The sequence below is a fragment of the Varanus komodoensis genome, unplaced genomic scaffold (assembly GCF_004798865.1).
Source record: "Varanus komodoensis strain SLA01 unplaced genomic scaffold, ASM479886v1 scaffold10, whole genome shotgun sequence".
In the NCBI taxonomy this organism is placed as follows: domain Eukaryota; kingdom Metazoa; phylum Chordata; class Lepidosauria; order Squamata; family Varanidae; genus Varanus; species Varanus komodoensis.
In genome coordinates, this window is record NW_025335269.1 from 6,019,153 (window position 1) to 6,039,432 (window position 20,280).

At 39.0% G+C, this 20,280-nt stretch overlaps 1 protein-coding gene across 1 annotated transcript in view; it reads right to left on the bottom strand.

Moving 5' to 3' along the window:
* Positions 1–20,280, bottom strand: part of ABCA13 (ATP binding cassette subfamily A member 13) — a 197,985-nt gene that overhangs the window by 84,994 nt on the left and 92,711 nt on the right. Inside the window, 5 exon segments of the mRNA XM_044419119.1 lie at positions 10,580–10,688; positions 12,744–12,816; positions 13,058–13,176; positions 15,168–15,246; positions 18,609–18,695. Coding sequence (XP_044275054.1) covers positions 10,580–10,688; positions 12,744–12,816; positions 13,058–13,176; positions 15,168–15,246; positions 18,609–18,695 — 467 coding nt within the window.

Sequence of the window (20,280 nt, forward strand, 5' to 3'; positions counted from 1 at the left end):
GATTGATATGGGGAAGAGGAACTGAGGCTTTTTGGTAAGTATGAGGCTGGAGAGAAAGACCTCTTTTTTCTAACCTCCCCAAGGGCGAAGAATCAGAATAAATAACTATTGTGGAATAAGTGATAGAAGAACAAATCTCTTATTTGCTGAACGGCCATTTTTATCTTGTTTTATTGTCGTCCCAGTCCTTCTTTAAAACAACTTTTGTGATGTCATTTAAAGACAAAATAGCCCTTTGCTGCCATCCTGTGGCTATTGGATTTATAGCAAGTTTCCTTCTTTTTTCCTCCCCCCCCCCCTTCTTTTCTCTTTTATTTTCTCTTCTCCCTTGTAATTTTTGGCAAAAAACCATTATCATCATGAAAAAAATACATTCTTCCTCCTCTTCGGCACCTACATCAGCTGCTCAGAGTCCAACTCACCAGTCTAAAGCGGCAGATGCTGAAAAATATCAAAAAGAGCTCCAAATGACTCTTTTGGCCATACAAACATCCTTAACAGCTATACAAGCATCCCAAGAGGTGATGGCAACATGACAGGAAAGCATGTCAATTGAACAGAAAATCTTCACAAATGAACAAAGAGAACGTTTTGACATACTGGATAACTCTATTAAGGAGGTATCAACCCAATTGGCAGACGTTTGACTTAAAACTCAACAGAATACACAAAAAATGCAACAAGTGCATGAAAAACTTGAAATGGTAGATAAAGAAACACAATTAATAAAGCAAACAAATAAATCACTATGGGATTCGCTTGCCATATTAGAGATGGAGAAGGCATCTAACTATCTGAGAATTCAGAATATGCCTGAAGGAAAGAATGAGGACCTACAGGATTTAATGGCTAACATGCTGACAGAGTTGTTAGAGCTAGAAAATGAAGAGATGAGAGCAGAGATTGACCTTGTTTACAGAGTTATTTCAGCTTATGCCAGGAAAAACAAACTTCCGAGGGAAGTGCATGTCAAATTTGCTCAAAGAGACGATGTCTTGAGGGCCATACATGATAAACCTTTAAAGGCAGATGATCGCCATGAGGTGACTGTTCTGAAACAAATACCATGGAGGATTAAAGAAGGATGAAAGAAATACTTATTCCTTACTACAAAGCTGACTAAAAAAGAGATTATGCTTAGGTGGCTAACACCAGAAGGAATATTTTTCACCTGGAACTCTACAAGATACAAACTGGACTCGATCTTTAAGGCACAAGAGTTTTATGAAAAATTCAGAAGTATGCTTGAAGAGGAAGAATCAGGTGCCTCAAAAGAAGGAGGGAAAGGTGCCGAACCAATGGAACTAACAACATATCACTCTGAGGGAGGAGAAATAGTGAATATTGACTCACAACAAGAAGTACAGACACTGGAACCAATGGAAAAGAAAAAAGGTATAAGTGTAAAGGTGAAGAATAAGTAGGTAAATATATACTCTTTAAACATGTTCTTTAAAAGGGAAGGAAAAATTGAATTGTTCTCTTTAAATGTAAACGGACTAAATGGACCTAAGAGGAGAAGGATTCTCTCTCAACTTCAAAAAAGAAAATTAGATATAATTTGCCTACAAGAAACACATATTAAGAAACAACATGCTAAACTTCTGGAATGTTCAAAGCTTGGAAAGTTATTTATATCTTCTGCTTCTCAAAAGAAGAGAGGTCTAGCATTATACATTAAGGAAAAACTAGACCCTAAATATATACTAGCTGATGAGGATGGTAGGATTCTGATGGTTGAAATCACAATGAAACTTAAAAAGGTGCTTTTAGTGGCGATATATGCCCCAAACAACCATCAGGAAATGTTTTACCAAAAATTACATGTTTTACTTTTACAAGTGGGCTACCAGACTGTGTGTGTAATGGGAGATTTCAATGCAATTGTGGATAAGAAAATGGACCATAAGAGTGAGATTAAGGGGGGAAAGGGCAGGAGGATACTCCCAAAGTCTTGTTCTAATATGATTGAAGAACTCAGATTGATAGATACTTGGAGGCATAAAAATCCAACCTCTGCTAAGTATTCTTTCTACTCAAAAAGACATAGATCGTGGTCTAGAATTGATATGGTTTGGATAACCCCAGACTTAGTACCAGACTAGGTAGAAGCTGAAATAGAGGCTATCACTGAAAGGAACAGTAATGTCACCCAGATGGAGCTTAAATAAAGCCTTATTAAAGGATAAAAAAGTCATGGAAGAGATAAATAAGAAAATGCAAATATTCTTTCAAATAAATAAAACTGAAGAAATCTCTTTACAAAATGTCTGGGATACAGCCAAAGCCTATGTCGGGGGATTGATAATAACACATTCAGCAAAAATAAACAAAAAGAAAAAGCAAGAACAAGCAAAAATAGTAGAGGAATTTACAAAATAGAAACAAGAACTACAGGAAGAGCCATCCAAAAAAAAAACAAAAACCTTAAGGTCCAAATGAATATTCTAAAGCATAAATAGAATCTCTTGGACACAAATGAACTTACTAAGCAAATGAAATTGGCCAAACAGAATTTCTTTGAAAATGTTAATAAACCAGCGAGATGGTTAGCCTATAAAGTAAAGAAAGAGAGACAGAGAGAAGAGACTGATTTCTAAATAGAAGGATGGAGATGGATGACTACAAGTTCAAAGTATACATATTAAGAAAATAGCAGAAGATTTTTTTTGCAAAGCTATATCAGAATAATGAGATTTCAACTGAGAAACTAAAAGAATACATCCGAAAGGGAGATTTACCAAAACTACTGGAGAAATATCAAAAAGTATTGAATCAAGAAGTAACAACCCTGGAAGTAATAGAGGCAATTAAGCGGCGAAAGAACTCCTGGCCCAAATGGGCTGCCAGCAGAGTTTTATAAATCCTTTGAAGGAATCTTTGCTACACTTCTTAAAGATATATGTAATGCAGCACTGTTAAATTCTAAAATACCAAATACTTGGACAGAGGCAAATATCACATTAATACCGAAAGAAGATACGTATTTGACGCAGATTCAAAATCATAGACCTATATCATTATTAAATGTGGATTACAAATTTTTTGCCTCCATAATGGCAGAAAGATTAAAGAAGTATCTAATAGACTTTATTCACTCAGATCAAAATGGTTTTTTGCCTAAAAGACAAATGAGGAATAATTTGAGAACTATCTTGGATATCCTAGAGTATTATGAGATGCATACGGAAAAACCAATGGCTCTATTATCCATGGATGCACAGAAGGCCTTTGATAATGTCAACTGGCAATTTATGAAGCAACAGATGGCTCAAATGGAGTTTGGTGAAAAGTTTATTAATGTGATATCAAGCATTTATCAAAAGCAGTCGACTAGGATTATAATTAATGGAGAATTTACAAAGACTATAGAGATACAAAAGGGTACAAGACAAGGATGCCCGTTATCACCTTTGTTGTTTATACTGATTTTAGAAGTGTTGAATAGAAATATCAGGGATGATGCGGGCATTAAAGGTACTAGATGAAAGCTACAAATTGCAAGCATTTGCAGATGACCTAGTTTTCATAACGGAGGAACCCTTTGCAACAATGCCCAAACTCCTACAAAGGATTGAAGAAAATGGCGAGGTTACTGGGATGAAAATAAACAGAGAAAAGACGAAACTGTTAGTAAAAAACTTTACACAAGACTAGAGAAAAACCCTGCAGGAACAAGTAGATTTACAGATTGTTAAAAAGGTTAAGTATCTGGGAATTTATCTTACAGCTAAGTGTACTACTCTGAAAGAAGACAATTATGATAAACGATTGAAGGATATTAAGAGTGATCTGGAAATAATTAGCTAATTTGCAATTATCTTTGCTGGGAAGAATACCACTAGTTAAAATGAATATATTACCAAAGCTTTTGTTTTTATTCCAAATGATTCCCATAAAAATTGATAGAAAATTTTTTGATGATTTAAATTTTAAAATTTCAAGATTTATATGGAGAAAGAAGAAACTAAGGATTAAATTAAAAATACTTCAGGAGGCTAAAGAGAATGGAGTTTTGGTCTCCCTGACTGGATTTTGTATTATCAAGCTTCTGTTTTAACATGGCTAAAAGAATGGATAACTTTAAGAAATAAGAGAATTTTGTATCTTGAAGGGCATGATTTGCAAATGGGCTGGCACGCTTATATGTGGTATGAAAAGGCTAAGTCACATGGTTCTTTTTTAAGTCACTATATTAGAAAATTATTAATGTCGGTGTGGGAAAAGTTAAAGTTAAAATTGTATAATAAATTACCAAGATGGCTTTCACCCATGGAAGCTTTTGTGTATCCAAATGCATTGAATTTTGAAGGGATTATAAGATATGATGACATTTTGGATAAGGATGGAGGATTGAAATTGAATCAAGAAGCACAAGAACAGGGCTCTAATATCTCTTGGTGGCACATGGTGCAGATACAATCAAGTTAAGCTAAAGATTATAAAGTGTGGGGTTTCTATATGGATTTAACAGTGTTTGATCAAGTATGTTTAAATCAGATGAGAAAATGATTAAAAGATTATATGATTTTTTACTTGATAGGAGAATGGAAGATGAACAGGTTAAGGAAACCATGATAACGTGGGCACAAAATTTTGGATATAATATTGAATTAGAAAAGTGTCAAAAGCTGTGGGAGAGAAATATTAAGGTAACATTAGCAACTTCGTATAAAGAAAACTTGTATAAAATGTTTTATAGATGGTATCTGTCACCAAATAGATTAGCTAAGATGTTTCCAAATATGTCAAATGGATGTTGGAAATGTAAACATAAATTGGGTACTTTTTATCATATGTGGTGGACTTGCGATAACGTGAAAAAGTATTGGATTAAAATACATAAATGGCTTGAGGAAATGTTACAGAATCAGAGGAATTTGGAGGGATGGGGCAAACAGGGAGGACTGTTAAGCCAAAAGCAGAGAAACGTCTTAAAGTTCTGCCCATCCTTAATTTCATTAAGTCTATGTATGCTGCTTCAGGTGCATGCCTTTTGCCCATTTTAGATGTGGGACAAAAGAAAGCCAACAACTGAATATTTAACAATGACACACAAATTCTTCATCAATACTGAATAGTTTCCATTGAGTCCACATCATTAGGACAATTTACAAATAAAAAGGTAAAGGTTTCCCCATGACATTAAAGTCATGCCTGACTCTAGGGGGCAGTGCTCATCTCCGATTCCTAGCCGAGGAAGCCAGTGTTTGTCTGCAGACAGTCTCCATGGTCATGTGGCCAGCATGGCTAAACACCGAGGTGCACAGAATGCTGTTACCTTCCCACTGAAGTGGTACCTTTTTATCTACTTGCATTTATATGCTTTCGAACTGCAAGGCTGGCAGGAGCTGGGACAGAGTACAGGAGCTCACCCCATCTGCGGATTCGAACTGTTGACCTTTTGATCAAACCAGCCCAGCAGCTCAGAGACTTAACCCACTGCGCCACTGTATCCCTAATTTACAAATAGAAAGTTACAAACCAACATAGACATTTTTAGTTGTCATTGCGGTGACATGTACTCTTCCTCAGGGAGAGGTACATCGAACCCAGCATCTTCCATAGCTTCCAAACTCACAAGACTCTTCCTGGCTTTACATCAACAAGGTATCCAGCATCCTTTGTCTGAAGTACCTGCCCCTCTGGTGGCTCTTCTGCTTGTGGCAAGGCTTGTCTGCTTCTATAGGAGAAGCTTCCACAGGCTCTTGGCACTTGAGGCTTCTTCAATGCCTCCAGACATGTTAAGCCAAGGCCTGGATATACCTGCAGTATTTCTGTCTCTTTCTGCTGGGTCATTCCAGACTCCTCACCAAAGCAAGCCAAGACAATTGACTGTGAAGGGGATCTTTCTCCTTCTTCTGCCAGGGTATGCAGCATGCCCCTCTCTTCCTTCAAGCTCCTTTTCCACCCTTTTCACCTCCTGCTACATCCTGGAACTTAATATTCTGCTCTTGATGAGTACCAACTTCTGCCACTGAGGTTTCATTTCCACCTGCTCCATGCTGGGCTAGCCTACTTTTATTGGCTAACAGCCCTTTCAGGCAGGCCTTCATTCCACCTTAATCTGGCTGCTTGGGTGTTTCTAGACAGAGCATGAGGACGACCTGACCCAGTGATTTCTGACAGCCCTTTACAGGTGGAAACTACTTCCCACATAGTCAGATACATAAAATCAAGCCCTAACAAGTGCCTCTAATGCCAATATCTGTGCAGGTATACATATGTGAAGGAGGGGGAAATGGCAAACTGTCGGGGGACTGTCTAATGGACTAGAGTATGAGCAATTTGCAAACTTTTCACATTTTATGCTTGGCTTTTATTACATAATAGATCAATCTTTTCACAAGTTTACTGTGCCTGCTCTCAGACAATTTGTCCTCCCTGACTCTCACTAGAGGCACAGAATTTTTTTATTCTTCAGTATTTCCAAAGAATTCCCTTGTAGAAAACCATCAACTGTTCTTTTTATGTGAGGACATAATTTGCCTTCTTCCTCTCTCTGCTTTTTTGATGTGGCCATTTATGCCCTTGACTCCCTAGAAAACTGCACTCATCTTGACAGGAAAATGTAATGCCATTAAAAAAGAAAACATCATATTCACACCAGGGAGCATTAGTGAAATATGCCATTGAAACTTAGTTTCAAGACCCTTTTAAGGGATATCTACTGACAGCTCATACTTTCCTTGGGTCCACAACAGGTACTCTTCATTTCTACAAAATCTACTCTTGACTTCATTGGAGTTTGGCTATTTAGATTACAACCTTGGCATCCTACATGCTTTTCATACTAGTCTTTTCAGAACTATGGGACAGTATCCTATACTTTCACTGTGCCTCTTCTAGTTCCATTGTGCCCATAGGACAACAGGAACTAATTTCCAAATTCATGGAAAAGGCAGGAAAGGTTGCTATGAAGTGGGGCTCCTCATCCATCACAGCCTTTTTCTGAGCCCCATAGGAACTGTTCATGGTGCTGAACTCAATCCTCAAAGTGGGTTTGCCACCATGCAGGGTTCCTGTAAAGCTCAGAGTAAAAGCTGCTCTGAATAAGGAGCCCCACTGGCATGGCAGTCTACCCTGCCAGGCTGGTTAATGCACTCCACGTTAGCTCATTGGCTGCTTATTCAAGGAACTCACCCAGCTAGCTATTGCAGGCCTTGCCTCACTCTTTTCATAATCCTGAAGATCCTGCTACACTTTCAGAAACCACTGCTTATCCTGAATGCTTAGCAACAAGCAGTGACCATAAGCACAAATGTTCCTTGTCATTCTGCCCAGATACTTTCAACCATGCCTGTGCTGCATGGTGAAAAGAAGGTATGTTGGGCAACTGCCCTCCATGAGTGATTCTTAAAGCAAAGGCTGATTCAGACAAGCGATCTTCATTCTCATGTTAGCATCATTTGGAACAAGAAGGGAACAAGAAGCAAAAGATAATAATTCTACAGCAGCTCTCAAACATACCTTTTGTGAAAGTCTGTTAAACTGGGTTGCATCCAGTGGGGTCCTTCAGACAGCAGAAGAAACACCATTGGTGGATCAAATCCTCCTGGGACTGAGCTCAATGAATCAGGGTGGTCAGTACCCGCAGGTCACCCAGAAATGGGAGTGATCCTGTTGCCATCTCTCTTAGCTAGCTGGCTAGTGGCCATCTGCACAAGTAATAAATGCCTGGCACAGTAATGGTGGAGAGGAAGCCAAGCAAGCTTAATCTCGACTCTACACTAGTGGGTAAGTTTTCCCCGAGTTACTATTTTGCCCACATCTAGATTGGTGCTACACTCAACATCTCGGCTGTATCATGATACTCATCTTGACAGGAAAATGTCAAAACTAATATGCAGGGACTAGTCATACCAGTTTACACAAATCTATAGCATCAATAAACCACGGTTGGATTATTTGTCCATTTATTCTATGAATCACCATCACCATCACCATCATCCTTATACTGTCTTTTAGCATACAAATCTTTCCAGGGTGCTTACAGGTAATAAGCAATTACCAATCAAACCACAATGAGCACTCTTAAACTTATCATGATCCTTCCCATAGAGGTGCATTTATACGGGGAAACCAACTGAAGCAGGCCCTGAAATGTTATTTGCCTGCCTGTACCCCTGCTTCTTTTGGGAACATCCCACAGGGCAGAATGCAATTGTCTCAGTGGCAGAAGAGGATGGTCAGACTGGAGCAGGCTCTGAGGTGATATTTAACTCTCCCTCTCTCAGTTATACCTTTTTTTCTTTTACTGTGGCTAGCTAATACTTACTGCATGGAAATGATACTATAATGATACGCATTGTATTAAAATCAATGTGCTAGCAACATTTCTAAAGACTTTAGTGCCTTTGTCAATTGTCCAGTTCTTGAATGCGCTCATGAGCAAATCCATCGTTTATATTGTTTTAGAACTCTACCAGTTTAATCCTTTTCCTTTCTTGTTTCTAGGTTTACAATCTACAATTTTGTGCTATGTGGCCAGATCAATCCATCCATATTCTGCCCGCATATAACATTCTGTTTATTAATCAACTGTACTCTCCATTCACTCTAATGGCAGAAAGTGAAGGGGAACTAAAGAGCCTCTTGATGCAGGTGAAGGAGGAGAGCGCAAAAGTTGGCTTAAAACTCAACATTAAGAAAACTAATGGCATCCAGTCCTCTCACTTCTTGGCAAATAGATGGGGAAGAAATGGAGGTAGTGACAGATTTTATTTTCCTGGGCTCCAAGATCACCACAGGTGGAGATTGCAGCCAAGAAATTAAAAGACGCTTGCTCCTGGGGAGGAAAGCTATGGCAAATCTAGACAGCATACTAAAAAGCAGAGACATCACCCTGCCAAAAAAAGTGTGTATAGTCAAGGCCATGGTTTTCCCAGTTGCAATGCATGGCTGTGAAAGTTGGACCATAAGGAAGGCTGAGCGCTAAAGAATTGAGGCCTTTGAATTTTGGTGCTGGAGGAGACTCCTGCAAGTTCCTTGGACTGCAAGGAGATCAAAGCAGTCAGTCTTAGAGGAGATCAACCCTGACTGCTGTTTAGAAGGCCAGATAATGAAGATGAAACTCAAATACTTTGGCCACCTAATGAGAAGGAAGGACTCCCTGGAGAAGAGCCTGATGCTGGGAACAATTGAGGGCAAAAGAAGAAGGGGATGACAGAGAATGAGGTGACTCGATGGAGTCACTGAAGCCGTCGGTGTGAGCTTAAGTGGACTCCGGGGGATGGTGGAGGACAAGAAGGCCTGGAGGAATGTTGTCCATGGGGTCACGATGGGTCAGACACGACTTCGCAACTAACAACAACACTCTCCCTTCCAGTTACAAAAATCTTTCCTCTGTAATTCTAGGAAAACTGCTCCCCAGTAGCTCTCCTTCAAATCACATCCTTTGCACCCAATGCTATGCATGGCTACGCAGAAATAAATCCAAGTGCATTAAAAACATTCCATATTTGTACCTGGAAGCAAGTTCCACTGTGTTCAGGAAGCATGTAAACATTGCAAGCCTCAGGGCTTGTGCCCTGCTAGACATAGACAAGCTTTGAGGGGCATTTCAGGGGGTGAGGAGCATGGGAGAAAGATACCACTAGCATTTGCAGTTTCTTGGTGGAGCCTCAGCCTTGTGCTCCATGCCAAGACACTTGGACAGCTGAAAGTGGCTGTCTAAATGTTTTGCATGGCAGGAGGTATGAGGAGGCAACCTTCATTGCCCTGCTTCTCCCATCTTCTATAGGATATCCATAATCCTCTGGGTTTGGAAGGTTACAGGCAGCCTCAATGGACTATACTGCTAGCCTCATTTTACTACATAACACATTGTTTTCAGGACATGTCCCTTTCCAAAGGTTTATTTATTTAGGAAGCAGTGGAATGGATTTGCATGAAACAGGTCCAAGCAAACACATCATTTTCCCGTTTTGGCTAACCCAAGTGAAATGGTTACATTTTGAACATTTGGTCAATAGGCAGTAATAGCTGATGAAGAAATAAACTCTTATATTACCTGGACTAATTACTAAAACAATTTCAAAAGTAGAATTCAAGAACTGCTTGGAAACAAACAAGTATTTGGGCTTGTGTTCACACAGTAGAAATTTCTCTCGCTCTTTCTTTCAACACTTAATTTCCATGTCAAATCACAATGAACAGGGCTGCTGTTCAACAAACACAAGCAGATGTGCATAGTTGCTTGGATCCTGACTTCCTGCTGCAATCTAGAAATACTTGGCTTATTTGGGATTGTATACACTGTACACAAAAAAGCACAAGAATGACTTTTAATCTTGTGTATCTCAGATAAGATATACTCTGTTTTAAAAATAATATGCATTTTGGGACTTTACAATTGCAGTTACTTGTTTGTAAGATGTATTAGATCTCTTTTCAGCAGGCTGAGCCAATAAAACAATGCTGTAATGAACCATTATGCATGGTAGACTGGAGTACGCTGGGAGATGTAAGACGTCTTTCTGTCTAAACATGCATAGGATTGGTGTCCAATCCTTTCATTTAGTATTCTGCATCTTTTTAAAGACCAACATATTTCATCTGTAAAATATTGCTGCCATACCATACTGTTTCCAATCGATATCTGGAGGTAGATTCTTTCACAGAAGAAGGTTGTTTAGCTGGTTTAAATAAGAAGGGAATGAATGGAATCCGTTCTGGCTGTACCATACCTAAAAGATAAAAATAGAGGTGCTGAAACCAGGATGGCTGAAATTCCAGACCACAACTCTGTATTATTAGGTCCCAAGCTTACTCTCACCCAAACACAGTCCAATCCATGAAGCAGGGAGGGAGGATGATCAGTGAGATCCAAAGGATGGTTTTTCTCCTGTCATCTCTGGCTGTGATCCACAACCAAGATGCCCCAGTGTGTGCATCAGGGAACACTCCTCCAGCTGCTCACTCAGTTTAGCTGCATCTTGGGCCCATCCAATGAGGGGAACCAGCAAGCAATGGAGACATGCTGGGTGAACAGCGCAGCTATCAGCCAGGAATCAAATGATGACAGGGGCTTAGTTCCCTCCCTGACATCATTCAGCCTGTGGAGGGCTGCAGGAGATGCGATCCATGTTCCCCAGAGCAATACAGTTCCCCATCCTTAGGGTGAAGGCAATATGATACTGGCAGTTTCTTCCTCAATTCCTTCCCCAAGGCCTCCCAACATGGAATCTGTGTTTTTCACAACTGTCAAACACTGGGTCATGCCCATTGTAATTCAACTCAGTCAGAAACTGTTTTGTCAAACTTCCTTTGGCTGTGTAAACTAGAAAACAAATACATAAGCATACAATGATTTGCATGGATAACCTGGTGAAAAGCATTTTGCAAGAACCTATTCTAAGCGTCTGCTATTATTTTACCTTCAGGCAACCAACTTCTTCATATCTGATTTGCAAACAGTGATAAGCAGTTTACTGACTGACTCATTTTGCAACCAAAGGGAATAATTTGTAACACTATGAGCAGAGATTTCCTAGATTTGAATGAGTCATATGGCAGCGCTCTCATATCCAAATTTCCCATTTTTCTTCATAAAAGTCGGCATAAATAGTACATTTACTGTCAGGTTTACAGATCCTAAAGGTCAAACTAGAAGTGTGGTCATTAATTACTGAAAGGTTAATGCAATAATTTGATACTACCTCAGTAAGAAGTCACTCCCAGGCAGTTTTTTACATTAAACCATGCCCTTTTTAAATATAATACACAATGGTGCCCTGGTCAGGGAAAAAGGAGCAGCTTTCTTAGAAAAAGTATGGCTGCAATTTTTAGTTGTACTGAAGATAGATGAGCATGCATCAGAGTTATTAAAAATATGGGAAACTTCTAAGATGACAACATAAGTTGTCTGCCATTCTAGTAAGACTGTTTTATTTCCCACTACCCGTGGTTTTATTTTTGTTTTATGTTTTTGCTAGACTGTGTACAACATATTGTTTTATTTTTGTAATTGCTTGAAACCTGAGAGGAGATGTAGATTCAGGAGTTTTAGGGGAATCCAACCAAGGTAACTTCTAAATCTAACATAGCTGTTGGACTGCAACCAAGCCCACCTCAGTCACCTCCCAGCAAAATTTCCAAGATGGGGCAGATGGGAGAGAAGGAAAAGGAGATGAAATTGATACTTCGTTGAAGAATATGTCTCCGGAGCTGGAGGTATCTGAGTGGTCAAAGATGGAATGCCTCCAAGTTTCAATTAAGCTACTGCAAGTTTCTGTGGATTTTAATGACTCATCTTAAGGCAATGGACACTAGAGTTACAAATTTGGAAGACAGAATTATTGCACATGAGCCTGCAATGTCTCCTTCCCACAACACAATCACTGTTCATGTTTTATTTTGGAAGCTGTCTTTCAGAGGGACAATTTGAGAGTGTTTAGCTCGCCTGAGCAGCCATCGGAGTCAAGGTTCATAGATGATGTGGGTTTGGACCTGCACCAAGTTTTGGGACACCCAGAAAGTTTTCATCTTGACATCAGTATAGAAAAGCATCTGCTACATTTCTAAAAAATTCTTTAAGTAGCTCATTTAAAAGTCAACTAAACAGGGAATATAGTTGTCACACTTCTCAAACCAAGAATGTCACTCATATCTTTTGCATTTTCAGGTGTGTAGATATCACAGCATCACTATTGTGGTTTATAGTTTTTAAACTAATGCCAGGAGAAATCCAAAGAGAGACTGTCAATATAAAGTATCTGGGGTTTTGGAGACATCAAACTTACCTTGGCCAGAGAATTATGGGGTGACACATTCTGAAGCTCAGTAGGTATTCTTCCAAAAGACCAGCCTCCATATCTGGTAATGCAAAAGAAGATGACAGCAGATTGTCAAACAGAAGTTATAACATTCTTAACAGAATAAGATATGAGATAAAGAAAAACCATACCATCAGGATCTCTTCTCTTGTAGCCTATTAACTCTCAAATATGATGAATAAAATTCTGAAGCATAAAACACTGTCCACACATGATATATGACAACATACACTCGTAAATGTCCAAACATTTTAGCAGTAGTTGGAAAACATTCAGATTACCTTGTTTTGTTTAATGGCCTGATTAAGTACTCTTCAAGATTGAGGCCTGAAAGTTTATATAAGATATGTCCTTTTTTGTTCTTCATATAAGGAACAGAAGTATTTAATGGTGGACATGTCTGAAAAATATAAAACCGTTCGTTGAGAAATCAACCACCTTTGTGCTTTCCCAGCCAGACTTGTCTCCCATGAATGCATCAAAAAAATATGGACTGGATCCAAAGGCTCACAAGGAATCTAGTGCAATCAGAAATCATTGCAGGGAGCATATACCTGCATGCACACACACAATGATGTTCTGGAAAGTTAGGTGATCCTCTGGAATGACATTCCATGAGAAATGAGGGAAAGCTACCTAGAGAGAAAACTGGCAAGCAGAGTACCTGTACAGCAGTACCTTGTGTTTATGTGTATGAGCACAGAAGTCCTTCATCTATGCATTTTTAAAATATTTACAGCATATAAAATATATACAGCAAATATAACACCTGCATATCACAATGACACTGAGAACAATTTCAAGTTTCTGCACCAAATTCGTTTAAGAAAACATCCAACCTCCAAAATTGGGCAACTCCTTGGGCAAGATGGCCCCTCAGTGAATGGTGAGTGGAAATCATCTGCTTGCCTGCGTGACTATGGCCCGTTGCTTTGCTCCCCCTCTCTTCCCACCACTGACCAGTACAGCCTGCTGCCCCTTCCCTTTGACGTCGTCACTGGTCACATGATGGCAGAGGGCAAATGAAGAGGTAGCAACAATGAGAAAAAGCAGAGCAGAAGGCTCTGGGGTCCAGTAGTCAGTCCCCTGTTTGGCAGATGCCGAAAAATGCAATCCCCAGTCAACCCATCCTGTAGTCCTATTTTGGGGAAGGCTCAGTGAAAAGTACGAAACTCTACAGTTACAACTTATGTGCTGAAGCTAAAATCAGAGGTGCATGAGGCAAGAAAATGAATGGAGTGCAGGTGAAAGCATGATTCAGTAAAATAAGTTATTAAAAAAGTGAAATGTTTGCTAAATAATGAAAAACCCAGAACTACAAGTGTTTCAAAATTACAAATCGATTTACCTTTGATTTGCAAAAGGGTTTTACACTTGAACTGGTTTCATCAACAAATTAATCAATGCAAGTTTTAGATAGTTTGTGGATGGGACAACTTTAAACCAAGAAGGTAATATTTAATTAGTGAACTGATCACTGAAGGACTCAGTTGTTTTCATTATAGTCGTTTTCATTTTGGTGCTTTACTGTAATAGAAAGTGAAAAGGGAAACATAAAATATGCCTCTTCTTTTTTGCAACAATGAAGGATAGCTTTTCACTTAAATTATGAATTATTGTGCAAATACCTCAATATCCTCAAAACAAAGAGAAGCATCTGTAATGAAATACTGGTTAAAAAAGGGTGTCCACATATAATCAACTAAGAGCACAACCCACCAAAAGTTAATTTCAATAGGATGGGTAATTAAAATGCTCAGTTTGGCTGGTTCATGCTTTACTTGTTTATAAGACAGATGGTTTATCTAATAGATTTAATCTAATAAAAAGTTTTTAATCTAATAAAATCTTTAATCTAATAAATCTAATAAAAAGTATTTAAGCACTGAATATTAATGCTAGCAGCCCATTAAGGCCTGAACATGTAACTCTCCTAGTATATAGGGATAAAGAATGCAAGTCTGTCTTATTAGTCTATCCTTTAGCTGAGACATTGCAAACAGTGACACTTTCTGAATTACAATGGAATTATATTTGGGAAACTGACCCTCCCCACCTTTCTATTACTAAATAATAATGGTGGAATTTAGGGGAGGGTTACACAAAAATATCTAGGAATGTACACCTCATAACGGTGTAAAATTCACCATGAAATATAAATGGAAGGATGGGTATTTTCCAGACTGAACTGCAAGCATCCAGAATAGAAAGAGTTTATTGTCTGCAGTATATCTACTTTCCACAATTGCCATATATAACAAAAAAAAAGAGGAAAGCTGCAAAAGCATTTTCAGCTCACTGTGAATCCTATTTTCCCTCTTTTCTCTCAAGCATCTCGTAATAATTGTGATTTTAAAGGGGCTTTCACCCAAAGAAATAAAATTAGCATACCTCTTGGCCTAGTGCACATCCACACCAAGGCAGCGATTCCTGTTCCGAACTAGACGTGGTTTTCCAGCAGAAAGTTCTCCTAATTTAACAAAAAGCTGAGAAATCGAGGTAAGATAAAGAATATAATTTTGCAGTAATCATGCACAGATAATGATGCAGTCACTGCGTCTTGAGGTGAAGATCCAGATCATATTTTTAAAAACTGTGCTGAGAACTTGACATCTTGTCTTTGGAACTTGAATTACAGGTGTCCATACTGGAGAAGAGGGCACGGGTCCAGTTTTGAGGCTTGCCTTTGCTGATACTTCAGGCAGGCAGCTGACCTCTAAACACTATTTAAAGGGCTTCATATCCATTTGTTCATTCTCTGCCTGATCAAGCTGTTGGGTTTTTATATTTTTTTAACATAGAAATGACATGGGGATTCTGGGAAGGAGCAGACTTTAGAAAAATACTGGGGTGCCAGTCAATTAGTGCCATGCGCAGCTTGCTTCTATTGTAAACTTGCTCAGTCCTAAAGAGAAAAGATCTATTTAGATCGTTCTTGCCTGTTTTCCCATTAATTTATTCACTTTAATTCCTTATTTCCTGGCTTACCTTATGTGGTTCAAAGCGCTAATGATGGAATATATAACATATACTGAGTTCAATTCTGACTGAGTCATACTCAGAACAGGAATGAGGAAGAAATTCATCTGGTTCTCATTTGACTGAGAACTGGCCTAATTTTTCACCTTTTAATCAATGTGCAAATCCAAACTCAGTTATCTTTGTAAATTTGCAATTTTCCTAATCTTGCAATGGAGTTCTCCAATCAAAAATGCTTACAAAAATGTTATATTACAGAAAAGCGCATGCAAGTAATGTGGAGCAGGGTGTCAAGATTACATTAAAAATGCAGCATATGGGGGAAACTGCTTGCAAGAATGTGTGTGTTAGGCAAACCTGCATACAAAAGTAAGTGTATCAGGACACAAAAATACATCTGAATTGCCATACAAAGTGCTTTTTCTAATTCTCAATATTCAGGATCAAACACATTTAAGATCAGAAAAATGCAATACTAATACTGATAGATTCATATATTCCTAACTTAGAGTAGATCCACTGAAATCCATGGGTCTTAATTTAAATCCCAGTGATCGCAATGTGTCTGCTCTAAGTATTATGTTAGTCATGAAGTCAGGTACGACCCATCATGACCCCATGGACAACATTCTTCCAGGCCTTCCTGTCCTCCACCATCCCCTGGAATCCACTCAAGCTCATACCAACTGCTTCAGTTACTCCATCTAGCCACCTCATCCTCTGCCATCCCTTTCTTCTTTTGCTGTCAATTGTTCCCTGGATTGGGCTCTTCTCCAGGGAGTCCATTAGGTGGCCAAAGTATTTGAGTTTCATCTTCAGTATCTGGCCTTCTAAAGAGCAGTCAGGGCTGATCTCATCTAAGACTGACCGGTTTGATCTCCTTGCAGTCCAAGGGACTCACAGGAGTCTTCTCCAGCACCACAATTCAAAGGCCTCAATTCTTTAGCGCTCAGCCTTCCTTATGGTCCAGCTTTCACATTGCCACTGGGAAAACCATAGCCTTGACTATACGCACTTTTGTTGGCAGGGTGATGTCTCTGATTTTTAGTATGCTGTCTAGATTTGTCATAGCTTTCCTCCCCAGGAGCAAGCGTCTTTTAATTTCTTGGCTGCAGTCCTCATCTGCAGTGATGTTGGAGCCCAGAAAAATTATGTCTAAAACCAACTCATCTAGAGTGGGTGAGCAAGACATTTTCAAACACATAAAGCAATTTCCAGAAACAGCATATTACAAAGGAGAGTGGCCAAATAGGGCTGCTAATTTCTGATGGACTAATACTAGGTCATAACTAGACTATTGTAGTTGCAATAAATTCCCTTTGAGACATATAGGACTTAGCTCATAATTCACTTCTCTCATTGATTTCAATGGGACCTGCATGTCATTTAGAGTGTAATTCTAGCCCTCAATGTTGATGGCTGGAGGTGGTTAGGCATGCTCATTGCTGGTGTTCTTCTGGCCGCCTCATTAGAGGAGTCGCCTGCGATCTCCTGGTATTCTGAAAGCTGTATTTGTTTATGATACTGGAAATGGAAGCAATATTACATATGAATAGGTAATGGCTAAGCAATTGTTAATGATCAAATAGAAGCTGAACTTGCTTTTCAACCCTTTCAAATCCTATTTGTTATTTCTTTTATGCCATCTCAATACTAAAAGTCTCTGGATGGTTTACAAAAAACAAAACAAAAAACATATACAACAAACAACACACAATACACTGTATCCAATAAATGATGATAAAAACAAGAATATAACCAAATCACTGTTAAAATATTGGGAAAATAAAAAGGTCTTTGCCTGATGCCAAAAAGAATAAAGCGATGATGCCAGGCAAATGTCCCTGGGGAAAATGTTCCACAGTTGGTGTGCCACTGCTGAAAAGGCTCTTCTCCAAGTACCTACCCTCCTAATTTCCTTCAGAGAGGGCTCCTGGAGATGGACCTCTGCCTCAGAGGGACAATACACTTTTGTCCCAAGGTTTTACCTTTTTGGATACAGGCACTTTGTTGGCTGGAGATTTTCAAACTGCCTCAATAAGGTATTAAAGGAAATACCATTTGGAATGCCAAGGGCTGACTCCAGAATCTGTCTTCTACAAGAGATTGCCCCATTCTGTTTTGGGGGTTCCCAGGCACACAACAGGTACCTCCACTCATCAGGGTCTCCTGACTCTTTGCATAACATGTTCAGAGGCTGCCTTTCAAATGAGAGGGCAAGGAAGTCAACTTCTGACAACATGGTTGACCCAGTGTACAACTGGATCCAACCCCAAGGATTTAGGGATTACAAACATCTCCAATTCTCACATGTTTAAAATGTTGGTTCTGGCATGTGTTTTTCAAAGAATTTTAAGCTGAAACAGGCTTTATCTATCAGTACAGGTTTTTTTTTAAAGCTGTAGAAAAGACTTAAACAAAGGAATGTTTTTAGAAGGATAAACACCAATACAGAATTTTGGAAGGGAGTAATCAAGATACATATTTCTTTTAACTTTATATTTTTCCAAGGAAAGCATGAAGCAGCTCTTGACAAGTTATAAAGAATGTGCTTAAGCAGCCACCTAATTGCTAATAGCAATTTGATTAATAGCTAATAATTAGCATACTAACATAAAATGTTGTGAAGCATAAAATGGAAGGTGTAATTACTGTTTATCTCCCCCTCCCTTTCCAATCTCCTTTCCTAAATTAGTAATTTACTGTTTTAAAGAAAAGAAAAGAAAAAAAAAGAAAAGAAAAGAAAAGAAAAGAAAAGAAAAGAAAAGAAAAGAAGCAAGAGCGACTTTTAAAGTTGATTCCAGCCTGTATTTCCACAATATAGCACATAAACATTGCATGGCTGATACTTACATTCCATGACTTGAATGCAAGCAAGAGTCTTCCCCATCTGTAAAATACTGTAACAGCATATGAGGAAGGTCATCATCTTGGCTGCTGCTAAAAAATATGAAAACAAGGTGGTTTTTAAAACAGGTATGAACGACAGGAGGATCCATGGCCAAATCTTGGCCTGAGGTGCAGTAAGTCACCCACCCATACACAATCCAGGGGCTGCAGAATCATGGGAGAAAGTATGGCAAGGAGGCTCTTGACTGTCCACTCTGGTGGAAGGAAGGAGGATCCTGCATTCCTTTCTTAAGCTAGTTCTCCCCTAAGACCAAATACTGAGCTGCATTTGAGGTTGTTTGTAAAAGCAGGGGAAAGAACACCGGACATTAGTGGCTGTTGCTGGAATGTTATTTCAATTCAAAAATTTTATTTTTCCCTGCTATTTCACTGAAAGAAACCATTTTGCATAATCATATCAGGATGGTAATTATAGCAAATTGGAAGGAAGAAAGTTTGCTGAGATCTGAAGAGGGTAAATGCTCAAAAATGATTGGAACACAATAGGCTACTGTGCATGGATGTAGGAGCTATCCAAAATTCAAATATTTTTGGAAGGGCTATTAAGAGGAATTGGAGCAATGTCAGATTATATATTAATTGGAAGTCTGGAAATGCTTCCATTAAACAAAATCCTATGATGAAAACAAGAACTTTGTATATCATTTATTTTTAGCAGCTAACATTTGCGTTCCAGAATTATGAAAATATTCAAATATATTGGATGTGGAGTCCAAGTAGGGTGGATGCCAGGAAGTACTTCCTGATGGTTAGGACCCCAAGGGTATGGAATGGGCTTTCAAGGGGGGTTGTTGGGCCCCATCAGTGAGGGTGTTCAAAGATAGGCTGGATATGCACATGGCGGGCATGTCGTGAGCGGAGCTGGCTGGAGCCGGGGGTCAGACTAGATGGCCCGTGAGACCCCTTCTGACTCGCTCTGTTTCTATGTTTCTAAGTGAAGGAAATTTAGAAATTTGGCAAATAATGGGTGGTACTACCCACTGCACAAAATGGGCAACTCGCTGTGGGCTATCCAACCTACAATGTGTTGTGGCCCATGCCAAATGAGTGTGAATATTTTGAACCTGCAGTCCTTGGTTAGGCCAATAGGGGGTTATGTTGTGCAGTGTGAACTCTGATACTGTTGGTTATTTAAGAGTTAAACAACCTTCACATAATCCTACTAATAATTGAGGGTGATGCAAGAGTTGTTTAAGCCTCAAATAACCTGTCCTGGCCAAGTTCACATGACATGAGAGAATCCTTGACTGACCCAGTTAGAGCTTACATATTGAAAACAGAGGTCACCCAAGTCTGGCAGACCAACTCACCATGAGTTAAGTAATCCATAATGGTTGTGTGAACTACATCAGAAACCCTTTCAAACACATCTAATTTGTCATATGATATAATAAATAGTATAATTACCAATTGAATTTACAGAAATGTAAGGATCACAGCGTAATGTATATATGTGAACATTCTAATAAATGATACCTACTGCCCTCAGTAGAGTGCATTGAAACTCACCAATCACATTACCCAGTGCCTACATAAAGGTGAAAATATTCTTGTTTAAAAGATGGTAGGAGCAGTTTTATAGATTTACTCCCCCTGCTTGCCTTTGTACAGCTGA